This window comes from Tachyglossus aculeatus, chromosome 1, assembly GCF_015852505.1.
Source record: "Tachyglossus aculeatus isolate mTacAcu1 chromosome 1, mTacAcu1.pri, whole genome shotgun sequence".
Classification (NCBI taxonomy): domain Eukaryota; kingdom Metazoa; phylum Chordata; class Mammalia; order Monotremata; family Tachyglossidae; genus Tachyglossus; species Tachyglossus aculeatus.
Window position 1 is genome coordinate 97,302,484 of NC_052066.1, and position 14,893 is coordinate 97,317,376.

General features: G+C 49.3%; 1 protein-coding gene across 1 annotated transcript in view; it reads right to left on the minus strand.

The window, feature by feature from the left end:
* Positions 1-14,893, minus strand: part of PCOLCE2 (procollagen C-endopeptidase enhancer 2) — a 66,576-nt gene that overhangs the window by 37,905 nt on the left and 13,778 nt on the right. The window contains exon 3 of the mRNA XM_038746690.1: positions 5,734-5,989. Coding sequence (XP_038602618.1) covers positions 5,734-5,989 — 256 coding nt within the window. The remainder of the gene's footprint in view (positions 1-5,733; positions 5,990-14,893) is intronic.

The window sequence follows — 14,893 nt, forward strand, 5'->3', positions numbered from 1 at the left end:
TCCATCCCGTTACTCTAACCTGATGCAACCAGGCCCCCAAAGCCTGTGACAATAATAATAATATTACTAATTGTGGTATTTGTTAAGTGTTTTCTATGTGCCAGGCAGTGTACTAAGCACTGGGGTGAATACAAGCAAATTGGGTTGGACATAGTCCCTGTCTTCCCCACATGGAGCTCACAGTCTTAATTCCCATTTTACAGAGGCACAGAGAAGTTAAGTGGCTTGTCCAGGGTCACACAGCAGAAAAGTGGCAGAGCCGGGATTAGACCTCAGATATGTATAGGTATGAGAATCAGTGTGGTGTAGTGGTTTAGGAATCAGAAGGTCATAATAATAATAATAATAATAATAATAATATTTGTTAAGCGCTTACTATGTGCGAAGCACTGTTCTAAGCATTGGGGGAGATACAAGGTGATCAGGTTGTCCCATGTGGGGCTCACAGTCTTCATCCCCATTTTACAGATGAGGTAACTGAGGCTCAGAGAAGTGAAGTGACTTGCCCAAGGTCACGCAGCAGGCATGTGGCGGAGCCGGGATTAGAACCCATGACCTCTGACTCCCAAGCCCGGGCTCTTTCCACTGAGCCATGCTGCTTCTCTAAGTCATGGGTTCTAATCCCAGCTCCGCCACTTGTCTGCTGTGTGACCTTGGGCAAATCACTTCACTTCTCTGGGCTTCAGTTATCTCATCTGTAAAATGGGGTTTAAAGCTGTGAGCCCCATGTGGGTCAGTGACTATGTCCAACCTGATTGTCTTGTATCTAGTGCTTGGCATATAATAAGAGCTTAACAAATGCCATAATTATTATTACTATTTACTGAGTGCTTACTCTGTGCAGAGCACTGTACTAAGTGCTTGGGAGAGTGCAACATCATCATCGTCAATCGTATTTATTGAGCGCTTACTGTGTGCAGAGCACTGTACTAAGCGCTTGGGAAGTACAAGTTGGCAACATACAGAGACAGTCCCTACCCAACAGTGGGCTCACAGGCTAAAAGAACAGAATTAGCAGAAACATTCCCTGCGCATAAGACCTTATAGTCTAAAAATAATATTAATAACGTTTGTGGCATTGGTTAAGTGTTTACTATGTGCTAGGCACTGTTCTAAGCACTGGGGTGGATACAAGCAAATCAGGATAGACATAGTCCTTGCATGGGGGTCACAATCTTAATCCCTATTTTACAGCTGAGGAAACTGAGGCACGGAGAAGTGACTTGCCCAAGGCCACACAGCAGACAAGTGTCAGAATCAGGATTAGAACCCAGGTCTTTCTGACTCCCATGCCCGTGCTCTATCATCATCAATCGTATTTATTGAGCGCTTACTGTGTGCAGAGCACTGTACTAAGCGCTTGGGAAGTACAAATTGGCAACATATAGAGACAGTCCCTACCCAACAGTGGGCTCACAGTCTAGTGCTCTATCCACTAGGCCACACTGCTTCAATGTACTAGGTTTTTCTAGTGGCGATGTGGTTTCTCGTCTGCTGAAGACCCATTTTCCACAAACATTCCTGCACATAGCCAGGGATTCCCACAGGGAGTTTTACACAAATCCCCACAACCGCAGAGACGCACCCATATACAGACTCACGGGTGACAGACAGACACAGACTGACGGATCCCTACTTCCTCTCAGAGAGGAAAGGCAGGAATGCTTGTGACTCAGTCGGAGGAATGACCCAGAGCCATTCCTGGGGCTCCCTCAAGGAAGCTGCCACGGACCACAGACTTTCCTACCCCCAATTTCCCAATTTTAAAAAAATGGTACTTGTTAAGCACTTATTATGGCCAGGCACTGTACTGAGCACTTGGATAGACACAAACTAATCAGGTTGGACACAGTCCATGTCCCATATGAGGCTCACAGTCTTAATCCCCATTTCACCAATGAGCTAAATCAATCAATCAATCGTATTTATTGAGCCCTTACTATGTGCAGAGCACTGTACTAAGCGCTTAGTAAATGAGGCCCTGCAGAGCTCTATGAATTACATCCCTCTTATCAAGGCCCTGCTGAGAGCTCACCTCCTCCAGGAGGCCTTCCCAGACTGAGCCCCTTCCTTCATCTCCCCCTCGTCCCCCTCTCCATCCCCCCATCTTACCTCCCTCCCTTCCCCACAGCACCTGTATATATGTATATATGTTTGTACATTTTTTTTACTCTATTTATTTATTTAATTTATTCGTACATATCTATTCTATTTATTTTATTTTGTTAGTATGTTTGGTTTTGTTCTCTGTCTCCCCCTTTTAGACTGTGAGCCCACTGTTGGGTAGGGACTGTCTCTATATGTTGCCAATTTGTACTTCCCAAGCGCTTAGTACAGTGCTCTGCACATAGTAAGCGCTCAATAAATACGATTGATGATGATGATGATGATGATATACAGACCCACGGGCGATAGACAGACACAGACTCACGGATCCCTACTTCCTCTCAGAGAGGAAAGGCAGGAATGCTTGTGACTCAGTCGGAGGAATGACCCAGAGCCATTCCTGGGCTCCCTCAAGGAAGCTGCCAGGGACCACAGACTTTCCTACCCTCAATTCCCCAATTTTAAAAAAATGGTACTTGTTAAGCACTTTTATGGCCAGGCACTGTACTAAGCACTTGGATAGACACAAACTAATCAGGTTGGACACAGTCCATGTCCCATATGAGGCTCACAGTCTTAATCCCCATTTCACCAGTGAGCTAAATCAATCAATCAATCAATCGTATTTATTGAGTGCTTACTATGTGCAGAGCACTGTACTAAGTGCTTAGTAAATGAGGCCCTGCAGAGCTCTATGAATTACATCCCTCTTATCAAGGCCCTGCTGAGAGCTCACCTCCTCCAGGAGGCCTTCCCAGACTGAGCCCCTTCCTTCATCTCCCCCTCGTCCCCCTCTCCATCCCCCCATCTTACCTCCCTCCCTTCCCCACAGCACCTGTATATATGTATATATGTTTGTACATATTTTTTTACTCTATTTATTTATTTATTTAATTTATTTGTACATATCTATTCTATTTATTTTATTTTGTTAGTATGTGTGGCTTTGTTCTCTGTCTCCCCCTTTTAGACTGTGAGCCCACTGTTGGGTAGGGACTGTCTCTATATGTTGCCAATTTGTACTTCCCAAGCGCTTAGTACAGTGCTCTGCACATAGTAAGCGCTCAATAAATACGATTGATGATGATGAGGCACAGAGAAGTGAAGTCACTTGCCCTAGTTCACCCAACGAACAAGTGGCAGAGCCGGAATTAGAACCCACGTCCTCCTGACTCCCAAGCCTGTGTTTTAATCAATCAATTGTACTTATTGAGTATTTAACCATTAGACCACATCGCTTCTCCTGATTTAGTTCCCCTTTGGCTGGTGGCAAACCCAGGCCACTTTGTGCGGGCAGGGAGGGGGTATATAAGCAGCATTGACCCCACGCTGGGCTGGAAGAAGTTTTTCTTCTCTCTGGGGAATCGCTTAAGTAGGACTGTCAGAGACCTGCCCGGTGCAGACGCCAGTCTTGGAAGGAGCAGGGGCCCAGAGGGAGATGAGATACTGGTTTAAAGTGATGGCTGAGTTCTGGAGCTAAACCGGAGGGTGAGGTGAAGCCATCCCAGAGAAGCAGCGTGGCTCAGTGGAAAGAGCCCGGCCTTTGGAGTCAGAGGTCATGGGTTCGAATCCCGACTCCGCCACATGTCTGCTGTGTGACTCTGGGCCACTTAACTTCTCTGAGCCTCAGTTACCTCATCTGTAAAATGGGGATTTAAGACTGTGAACCCCACGTGGGACAACTTGATCACCTTGTATCCCCCCCAGCACTTAGAACAGTGCTCTGCACATAGCAAGCGCTTAACAAATGTCATCATTATTATTATTATCCCAGTCAGTCAGTTAATCCTATTTACTGAGTGCTTACAGTATGCAGAATAATAAAAATAATGGTACTTATTAAGTGCTTACTATGTGCCACACACTGTTCTAAGCACTTGGGTGCACACAAGTCAATTGGGTTGGACACAGTCCCTATCCCCCATGGGGCTCACTGTCTTAATCCCCATTTTTTTACAGGTGAGGTAACTGCGGCACAGAGCAGCTAGTGATTTGCCCAAGGTCACCCAGCAGATATGTGGCAGAGCCGGGATTAGAACCCAGGTCCTTTTGACTCCCGGGCCCGTGTTCTAGCCACTAAGCCACGCTGCTTCTCCGTAGCACTGTAGTAAGCACTTGGGAGAATACAATCTAATAGACGATTCCCTGCCCACCACGAGCTTACAGTCTGGGGGGTTCTTGGTTCCAGAACCCCCGGAGCAGTGGGGGTTACGGAGCAGCGGTTTCACCCACAGGTTCCATCATCATCATCATCATCAATCGTATTTATTGAGTGCTTACTATGTGCAGAGCACTGTACTAAGCGCTTGGGAAGTACAAATTGGCAACATATAGAGACAGTCCCTACCCAACAGTGGGCTCGCGTCTAAAAGGGGGAGACAGAGAACAAAACCAAACATACTAACAAAATAAAATAAATAGAATAGATATGTACAAGTTAAATAAATAGAGTAATAAATATGAACAAACATATATACATATATACAGGTGCTGTGGGGAAGGGAAGGAGGTAAGATGCGGGGATGGAGAGGGGGACGAGGGGGAGAGGAAGGAAGGTAAATTACATCTGTAATTTATTTAATTATATTAATGTCTGTCTCCCCCTCTAGACTGTAAGCTCACTGTGAGCAGGGACTGTATCTGTTGTTACATCGTACTCTCCCAAGTGCTTAGCGGAGTGCTCTGCACACAGTAAATGCTCAATACATCCAATCGAATGAATGAATGAACATGGGCTTACAGTCTAAAACTAGGAAAACTAGGGCACAGAGAAGTGAAGCGACTTGCCTGAAGTCACACAGCCAGCAATCGGCAGAGCGGGGATTAGAACCCAGGTCCTCCGCCTCCGCGGTCCGTGTTCTTTCCACCAGGCCACGCTGCATCGGGCCCGGGGGGAGGTGGGGGCGGATAATGGCCGGGACTCACGCTTAACGGCGTGGCTAGCCCAACCAAGTGTAGGCGACCTTCATCCCACCAAGTTGTGAGTGGCCCAGAGAGCAGCCCGACCCGTCCAATCAATCAATCAATCAATCGTATTTATTGAGCGCTTACTATGTGCAGAGCACTGTACTAAGCACTTGGGAAGTACAAATTGGCCACACATAGAGACAGTCCCTACCCAACAGTGGGCTCACAGTCTAAAAGGGGGAGACAGAGAACAGAACCAAACATACCAACAAAATAAAATAAATAGGATAGAAATGTACAAGCAAAATAAATAAATAAATAAATAGAGTAATAAATATGTACAACCATATATACATATATACAGGTGCTGTGGGGAAGGGAAGGAGGTAAGATGGGGGGATGGAGAGGGGGACGAGGGGGAGAGGAAAGAAGGGGCTCAGTCTGGGAAGGCCTCCTGGAGGAGGTGAGCTCTCAGCAGGGCCTTGAAGGGAGGAAGAGAGCTAGCTTGGCGGATGGGCAGAGGGAGGCCATTCCAGGCCCGGGGGGTGACGTGGGCCGGGGGTCGATGGCGGGACAGGCGAGAACGAGGTACAGTGAGGAGATTAGCGGTGGAGGAGCGGAGGGTGCGGGCTGGGCAGTAGAAGGAGAGAAGGGAGGTGAGGTAGGTCCACCCACCCACCCGCCAGCCCCCGGGCGCTGGGGTCGTGCCAGGGAAGGTACCTCTCCGGTCCGGTTCCGCGGCGGAAAACACGGCCATGAATCCATTCCCGGCCGTATTGGCGTCCGAAATCATCTGCACCAGCATCTTGTTGGTACTGGACACCAGGGCTCCGGGCCTGAACGTGCCGCAGAAGCGGCCGATGCGCTGCCCGTTGGCGTGGCCGCTGTACACGTCCACAAAGTCATAGCGGCACAGGTTGTCACTCTCCAGGTCGATGAAGCGGAAGGAAAGGACGACGACTTTCCCCTCGGGAACCTGCAGAGAGGTGAGGGGAGAAGAGGGGACAGACACACTGGGATTCCAAGACCGGGCACCCTCTCTCGGCCTCCCCACTTCTCTGCCCCCACCCCGAACCCTCTCCCCTTCTTGACAGCGCAGGGCCGTCCCGTTGCTTCCTTCATTTGGGCCCCAGTAATAATAATAATTGTGGTATTTGTTAAGTGCCTACTATGTGCCACGCACTGTATTAAGCGCTGGAGTAGATAGATACAAGCAGATCGAGTTGGACACGATCCCTGTCCCACGTGGGGCTCACAGTCTCAATCCCCATTTTACAGATGAGGTAACAGGCACAGAGAAGTGAAGTGACTTGCTCGAGGTCACACGTCGGACTCACCAACTTGGACACACACTCGATCTCATCATCTCTAACCACTGCACCAACTCCAGCCTCGCCAACTCTGAAATCCCTCTCTCACTTGCCTCCTCTCCCACATTCCTCCTCCCTGTAAATCTGTTCTATTCCCCCACAGAGACCTCTGCTTTCTCGACTCCATCCATCTCTCTCAGCGCATCACACCCCACCTAGCCTCCTTACCCCATCTACCCACTCGATGACCAAACAGAGGTTCTCAACACCACCCTCTCTACTCAGCTCGCTTGCTCGCCTATCTGTTCATCGCTCTCATTAATGCCTATAATTCTATTTATTTATATTGATGCTATTGGTGCCTGTCTACTTATTTTGTTTTGTTGTGTTGTCTGTCTCCCCCTTCTAGACTGTGAGCCCGTTGTTGGGTAGGGACCGTCTCTATATGTTGCCGATTTGTACTTTCCAAGCTCTTAGTACAGTGCTCTGCACCCAGTAAGTGCTCAATAAATACGATTGAATGAATGAACCCATAGCCCTAGATCACCTGCACTGTCCACCTCCTTCACTCTTGTGCTCGAGCTGCAGAGTGCTGCTGGAGGAAATCTAAATATCAGACCGACCTTGTTCACTACAAGTTTATCTTTCTTGCTTTAACTCTGCCCTCTCCTCTGCCCTGAAAAACTATTTCTCTTCCTTTATTGACACTCGTGCGCATCGCCCTCACCAGTTGTTCCAGACATTTAACTCCCTCCTCAGGCCCCCGCTCCCCCTGCCTCCCTCATTCCTTGCCCCCAATGATCTGGCCATCTACTTTATTAAGAAAATGAACACCATCAGGTGTGAGCTCCCTGAATTCACCCCTCATCCTCCTCAGTCCCCCACCCCTCCTCCAGAGCTCTTCTTTAACTTTCCCATCCTTCCCAGCAGTATCTCCAGAGGTGATCTTCTGCCTCCTCTCAAGTGCCACCCCCTCCACATGAGCATTGAACCCCACTACTTTGCACCTTATAAAAACTCTTGCCCCTCCCCTTCTTCACTACCATCACTACCATCTTCAACTGTTCACTCTTCAATGGCTTCTTCCCCAGTGCCGTCAAACATGCCCATTTCTCCCCCATCCTAAAAAAACTCTCCCTTGACCCCACAGCCCCCTCCAGTTATCGCCCCATCTCCCTCCTATCTTTCCTCTCCAGATCCCTTGAGCGAGTCATCTACACCCACTGTCTCATATTCCTCTCCTCCAATTCACCCCTGGACCCCCTCCAATCTGGCTTCCATCCTCTTCACTGCACTGAAACCACACACTCAAAGGTCACCAATGACCTTCTTCTTGCCAAATCTAACAGCTCCTACTCCATCCTAATCCTCCTCTACCTCTCAGTTGCCTTTGACACTGTGGACCACTCCCTTCACCTGGATACACTACCCAACCTTGGCTTCATTCATTCATTCATTCAATCGTATTTATTGAGTGCTTACTGTGTGCAGAGCACTGTACTAAGCGCTTGGGAAGTACTTCACTGACTCTGTCCTCTCCTGGTTCAACTCATCTCTCTGGCCATTCATTCTCTGACCTCCGCAGGCCCCTCCTTTCCCTCCCACCCCCTAACTATGGGGATCCCTCAAGGTTCAGTTCTTGGTCGTCTTCTATTCTCCATCTACACCCATTCACTTGGAGAACTCATTCGCTCCCACGGCTTCAACTACCATCTCTACGCAGATGTTACCCAAATCTACATCTCCTCCCCTGTTCTCTCTTCCTCTCTCCATGCTCACATCTTCTCTTGGCTTCAAGACATCTCTATTGGATGTCCTCCCATCACCTCAAATGAGTCATCTACACTCGCTGCCACGAATTCCTCAACTCCAACTCTCTCCCAGACACCTTCCAATCTGGCTTCCGTCCCCTACACTCCACTAAAACTGCCCTCTCAAAAGTCACCAATGACCTCCTTCTTGCCAAATCCAATGGCTCCTACTCTATCCTAGTTCTCCTCGACCTCTCAGCTGCTTCCGACACTGTAGACCACCCCATTCTCCTCAACACGCTATCCAACCTTGGCTTCACAGACTCCATACTGTCCTGGTTCTCCTCATCTCTCTGAACGTTCATTCTCAGTCTCCTTCGTGGGCTCCTTCTCCCCCTCCCATCCCCTTACTGTAGGGGTTTCTCAAGGGTCAGTTCTTGGTCCCCTTCTGTTCTCCACCTATACTCACTCCCTTGGTGAACTCATTTGCTCCCATGCCTTCAACTATCATCTCTAAGCTGATGACACCCAAATCTACATCTCTGCCCCTGCTCTCTCTCCCTCCCTCCCTTCAGGCTCATGTCTCCTCCTGCCTTCAAGACATCTCCATCTGGATGTCTGCCCACCATCTAAAACTCAGCATGTCCAAGACTGAGCTCCTTATCTTCCCTCCCAAACCCTGTCCTCTCCCTGACTTTACCGTCACTGTGGACGGCACTACCTTCCTTCCCGTCTCACGAGCCCGCAACCATGGTGTCATCCTTGACTCCACTTCCTCATTCACCCTATACAACCAATCTGTCACCAAAACCTGCCGGTCTCACCTTCGCAACATCGCCAAAATCCACCCTTTCCTCTCCATCCAAACCGCTACCTTGCTGGTTCAATCTCTCATCCTATCCCTACTGGATTACTACATCAGCCTCCTTTCTGATCTCCTATCCTCCTGTCTCTCCCAGCTTCAGTCTATACTTCACTCTGCTGCCCGGATTATCTTTCTACAAAAATGCTCTGGGACTGTCACTCCCCTCTTCAAAAATCTCCAGTGGTTGCCTATTTACTTCGAATGACCAACACCAATCTCAATCTCAATCACCAATCACCAATCACCAATCAATCACCAATCTCAATCTCTCATCAAGGTAGCAAACCGCTACCTTGCTGGTTCAAGCTCTCATCCTATCCCATCTGGATTACTGCATCAGCCTTCTCTCTGATCTCCCATCCTCGTGTCTCTCCCCACTTCAATCCATACTTCACGCTGCTGCCCAGATTGTCTTTGTCCAGAAACGCTCTGGGCATGTTACTCCCCTCCTCAAAAACCTCCAGTGGCTACCAATCAATCTGTGCATCAGGCAGAAACTCCTCACCCTCGGCTTCAAAGCTCTTCATCACCTCGCCCCCTCCTACCTCACCTCCCTTCTCTCCTTCTACAGCCCAGCCCGCACCCTCTGCTCCTCCGCCACTAACCTCCTCACTGTGCCTCATTCTCACCTGTCCCGCCATCGACCCCCGACCCACGTCCTCCCCCGGGCCTGGAATGCCCTCCCTCTGCCCATCCGCCAAGCTAGCTCTCTTCCTCCCTTCAAGGCCCTGCTGAGAGCTCACCTCCTCCAGGAGGCCTTCCCAGACTGAGCCCCTTCCTTCCTCTCCCCCTCGTCCCCCTCTCCATCCCCCCCATCTTACCTCCTTCCCTTCCCCACAGCACCTGTATATATGTATATATGTTTGTACATAGTTATTACTCTATTTATTTATTTATTTTACTTGTACATATCTATTCTATTTATTTTATTTTGTTAGTATGTTTGGTTTTGTTCTCCATCTCCCCCTTCTAGACTGTGAGCCCACTGTTGGGTAGGGACTGTCTCTATATGTTGCCAACTTGTACTTCCCTAAGCGCTTAGTATACTGCTCTGCACACAGTAAGCGCTCAATAAATACGATTGATTGATTGAATGAAGTAAAAACTCCTCACTCTAGGCTTCAAAGCTCTCCATCACTTTGCCCCCTCCTACCTCACCTCCCTTCTCTCCTTCTCCAGCCCAGCCCGCACACTCTGCTCCGCTGCCACTAACCTCCTCCCTGTGCCTCGTTCTCCCCTGTCCCACCATCGACCCCTGGCCCACATCCTACCTCTGGCCTGGAATGCCCCCCCTCCACACATCTGCCAAGCTAGCTCTCTTCCTCCCTTCAAAGCCCTACTGAGAGCTCACCTCCTCCAGGAGGCCTTCCCAGATTGAGCTTCCCCTTTATCCTCTCCTCCTCCTCCCTTTCCCATCGCCCCCTCTGCCCTACCCCCTTCCCTTCCCCACAGCACTTGTGCGTATTTGTACATATTTATTACTCTATTTTATTAATGATGTGTATGTAGCTATAATTCTATTTATTCTGATGATATTGACACCTGTCTACTTGTTTTGTTTTGTTGTCTGTCTCCCCCTTCTAGACTTTGGACCCATTGTTGGGTAGGGACCATCTCTAAATGTTGCCGATTTGTGCTTCCCAAGTGCTTAGTACAGTTCTCTGCACATAGTAAGTGCGATAAATATGATTGAATGAATGAATGAACATGTCCCAAACAGAGCTCCTTATCTGCACACAGTAAGCGCTCAATAAATATGACTGAATGACTGAATGAATGAATCTTCCCACCCAAACCCTGTCCTCTCCCGGACTTCCCTGTCACTGTAGAAGGCACCACCATCCTTCCCGTCTCCTAAGCCTGTAACCTTGGCATTATCCTTGACTCCGCTCTTTCATTCAACCCATATATCCAATCCGTCACCAAATCCTGTCAGTCTCACCTTCACAACAATGCTAAAATCTGCCCTTTCCTCTTCATCCAAACTGCTACCACGTTAGTACAGTCACTCATCCTATCCTGATTACTGTCAGGTCAGCTCCTTTCTGACCTCCCAAACCTCCTGCCTCTCCCCACTCCAATCCACACCTCACTCTCCTGCCTGGATTATCTTGCTACAGAAATATTTAGGACATGTCACCCCTTCCTCAAAAATATCCAGTGGTTGCCTATCCACCTCCGTATCAAACCAAAAATCCTCACCATTGGCTTTAAAACTCTCCATCACCTCACCCCCTTCTACCTCACCTCGCTTCTCTCCTTCTACAACCCAGTCTGCAAAATTCACTCCTCTGTGCTAACCTTCTCACTGTGCTTCAGTCTCACCTGTCTTGCCACCAACCCCTGACCCATTTCCAACCTCTGTCCTGGAATGGCCCCCCCCCTTCAAATCCACCAGACAATTACCTCCCGACTCCACTTCAAAGCCTTACTGAAGGCCCATCTCCTCCAAGAGGCCTTCCCAGATGAAGCTCCACTTTTCCTCATCTCCCACTCCCTTCTGCATCTCCCTGACTTGCTCCCTCTGCTCTTCCCCCCTTTTCCCGCCCCACAGCACTTATGTACATATCTGTAATTTTATTTATTTATGTTGATGTCTGTTTCTTTATATTGATGTCTTTCTCCCCACTTCTAGACTGTGAGCTCCTTGAGGGCAAGAATTGTCTCTATTGCTGTATTGTACTTTCCCAAACGCTATTTGCAGTGCTCTGCAAATAGGAAGTGCTCAATAAATACGAGTGAATGAATGAATTATTATTATTATTATTATGGTATTTATTAAGCATTTACTGTGTGCAAAGCACTGTTTGAAGCACTGGGAAGGTTACAAGGTGATCAGGTTGTCCCATGGGGGGCTCACAGTCAATCCCCATTTTACAGATGAGGGAACTGAGGCACAGAAAAGTTAAGTGACTTGCCCGAAGTTACACAGCTGACAATCGGTGGAGCCGGGATTTGAACCCATGACCTCTGACTCCAAAGCCCGTGCTCTTTCCACCGAGCCATGCTGCTTCTCAGTGTGAATGAAAGTGGTGGAGCCGGGAACAGAACCAATCACCTCCTGAGTGATTCCCAAGCCCGTGCTCTAGTTATTATACCATGCTGCTTCTTCAACTGACCTATGATGGAATCAGGTCTGTTCCACAGGCTCCTCTTCCCCAGGAGGCATCCCTGGGGGACACTCTCTCCAAAGGCCAGCCCTGTTCACAAGTGCAGGCTCTCCCGGGGACAGGAATAGAGAGCAGGTGGTGTGCCAAGCCCTCTAAGCTGGCCGGGAGCAGTAGTCCTGCCCAATAATAATAATAATAATAATAATGGTATTTGTTAAGTGCTTACTATGTGCAAAGCACTGTTCTAAGCACTGGGGGGGATACAAGGTGATCAAGTTGTCCCACATGGGGCTCACAATCTTAATCCCCATTTTACAGATGAGTTAACTGAGGCGCAGAGAAGTGAAGTGACTTGCCCAAAGTCACACAGCTGACAATTGGCAGAGCCGGGATTTGAACTCCTGACTCCAAAGCCCGGGCTCTTTCCACTGAGCCACGCTGCTTCTGCCCAAGCCCCCAGGGCCTCAGGATTGTCTGCCCCATCTCTCTCTGGGCTAGCCCAGTCTGGCTGAGGCCCTGTATTCTTGCTGCTCCCCCTGAGGACCACCCAGAGATTCCCAACCAGTGGGACATAGAGCAAAGAGCAGGTTGAAGGAACAAAAATTCCTCTCAAATTCCTGTTTTCCCAAAGGCCCACTGTCCCCGTATCCCAAGGCTGAAGGGGGCGAGTCTACCGTATGGCTTCCCAGGAGGAGATGAGCAGGAGCGGTCTGGCATCCTCTCCCTTGGCACGTGGCCTCTGTCATTCTGATTTTGTCCCTCACGCCTGAGAAGCAGCATGGCTCAGTGGTAAGGTTTGGGAGTCAGAGGTCATGGGTTCCAATCCCGGCTCCACCGCTTGTCCGCTGTGTGACCGTGGGCAACTCACTTGGCTTCTCTGTGCCTCAGTTCCCTCATCTGTAAAATGGGGATGAAGACTGTGAGCCCCACGTGGGGACAACCTGATAATCTTGTATCCTCCCCAGTGCTTAGACCAGTGCTTGGCACATAGTAAGCACTTAATAAATACCACCATTATTATTATTACTCCGCTGCTACCTCTGGCTTTATTCGCCCCTCCATTTCAGGGCCCCGTCCCAAGAGGCGGGTCACGTTCCCAAGAGGGTCTGTCCCAGCGGCTCAGCCAGATGGGGATCCAGAGAAGGGGAAGAGCTGGAGAGACGGGGCACCCACACGCCATCCCAGGCACACTACCGGCCCCTCACTACTACAATGGATCCTCACCATGGCGATGAACGACTCTCTTCCTTGGCCCCTGCGTTCCCAGGAGGCTCGGAGACTGCCTAACTCCTTGTGGACAAGGGAACGCACCTGTTTCCTCTGTTGATGATGATGACAATGGTGTTTATTAAGCGCTTACTATGTACAAAGCACTGTTCTAAGCGCTGGGGAGGATACAAGGTGATCAGGTTGTCCCACATGGGGCTCACAGTCCTCATGCTAACCTGAAAGTGGCCCCGGACAGGACATTCAGGACATGATGGCTGCTGTCTTTTTGGTTACCAGCTTATACCATTACTACTACTACCCGGCCCGAGGCCTTGGGTGCCATGCCTTGGCATCATCTTTAGTGGTTGGTTGGTTGCTGCTCCCACCATATTGTACTCCCCCAAGCGCTGAGTACACTAAATACCACCGACAGATCGATCAAGGGAATCCGGACCCCAGGAGTCACTCCTGGACTAGCCAGCCTCCGTCGCAGCCTGGGATGGGACGCCTCATCGTCTCGAAGAATCCCCACGTTCCTTCTCTTGGCCTTACCCACTGGGAAATCCATCTCCCCTCCCAGCACACCTGCGCCCACTCTGAGAAACAAGCTCACACCGTCTGCTTGGGGCCGGCCGGGCGCCTCGCAGATGGGCCGACCCCAGGGGATAAAACGCCAGGAGGGAGAGTCGTTCACACCAGTTCAGTCAGTAAGTCAGTCGGTCAGTCAGTCGTATTTCTTGAGCACTTACAGTATGCACTGCTGTATTAAGTGCTTGGGAGAGTACAATATAACAGTTAACGGACACATTCCCTGCCCACAACAAGCTCACAGCCTAGAGGGGGAATTATTTGTATTACTACAAATAAATAAGCCGCGGCCAAGCCCACACTGTCTACGCGGCCTCAGGCCGCCCTGAGCCTGGCCAGAAGGGGAAGTGGATTGATCAGACAGATAATTGCTCTCCCCCACTTCAAAACCTTATTGAAGACGCATCTCCTCCAAGAAGCCTTCCCTGACTAAGGCCTCCTCTCTTTTTCTCACATTCCCTTCTGTGCCTCTTACTTGCTCCTTCATTCATCCTCCCTTTCATCCCCACAGCACATCCCCACAGCACCTGTATATATGTTTGTACATATTTATTACTCTATTTATTTATTTATTTTACTTGTACATAATAATAATAATAATAATGACATTTGTTAAGCGCTTACTATGTGCAGGGCACTGTTCTAAGCACTGTGGGGGAATACAAGGCGATCAGGTTGTCCTATGTGGGGCTCACAGTCTTAATCCCCATTTTACAGATGAGGTAACCGAGGCTCAGAGAAGTTAAGTGACTTGCCCAAGGTCACACAGCAGACATGTGGCGGAGTCGGGATTCGAACCCATGACCTCTGACTCCAAAGCCCGGGCTCTTTCCACTGAGCCACGCTGCTTCTCTCTAAGCCACGCTGCTTCTCTATTCTATCTTATATCTATTCTATTTATTTTATTTTGTTAATATGTTTAGTTTTGTTCTCTGTCTCCCCCTTCTAGACTGTGAGCCCACTGTTGGGTAGGGACCGTCTGTATATGTTGCCAACTTGTGCTTCCCAAGCGCTTAGTACAGTGCTCTGCACACAGTAAGCGCTCAA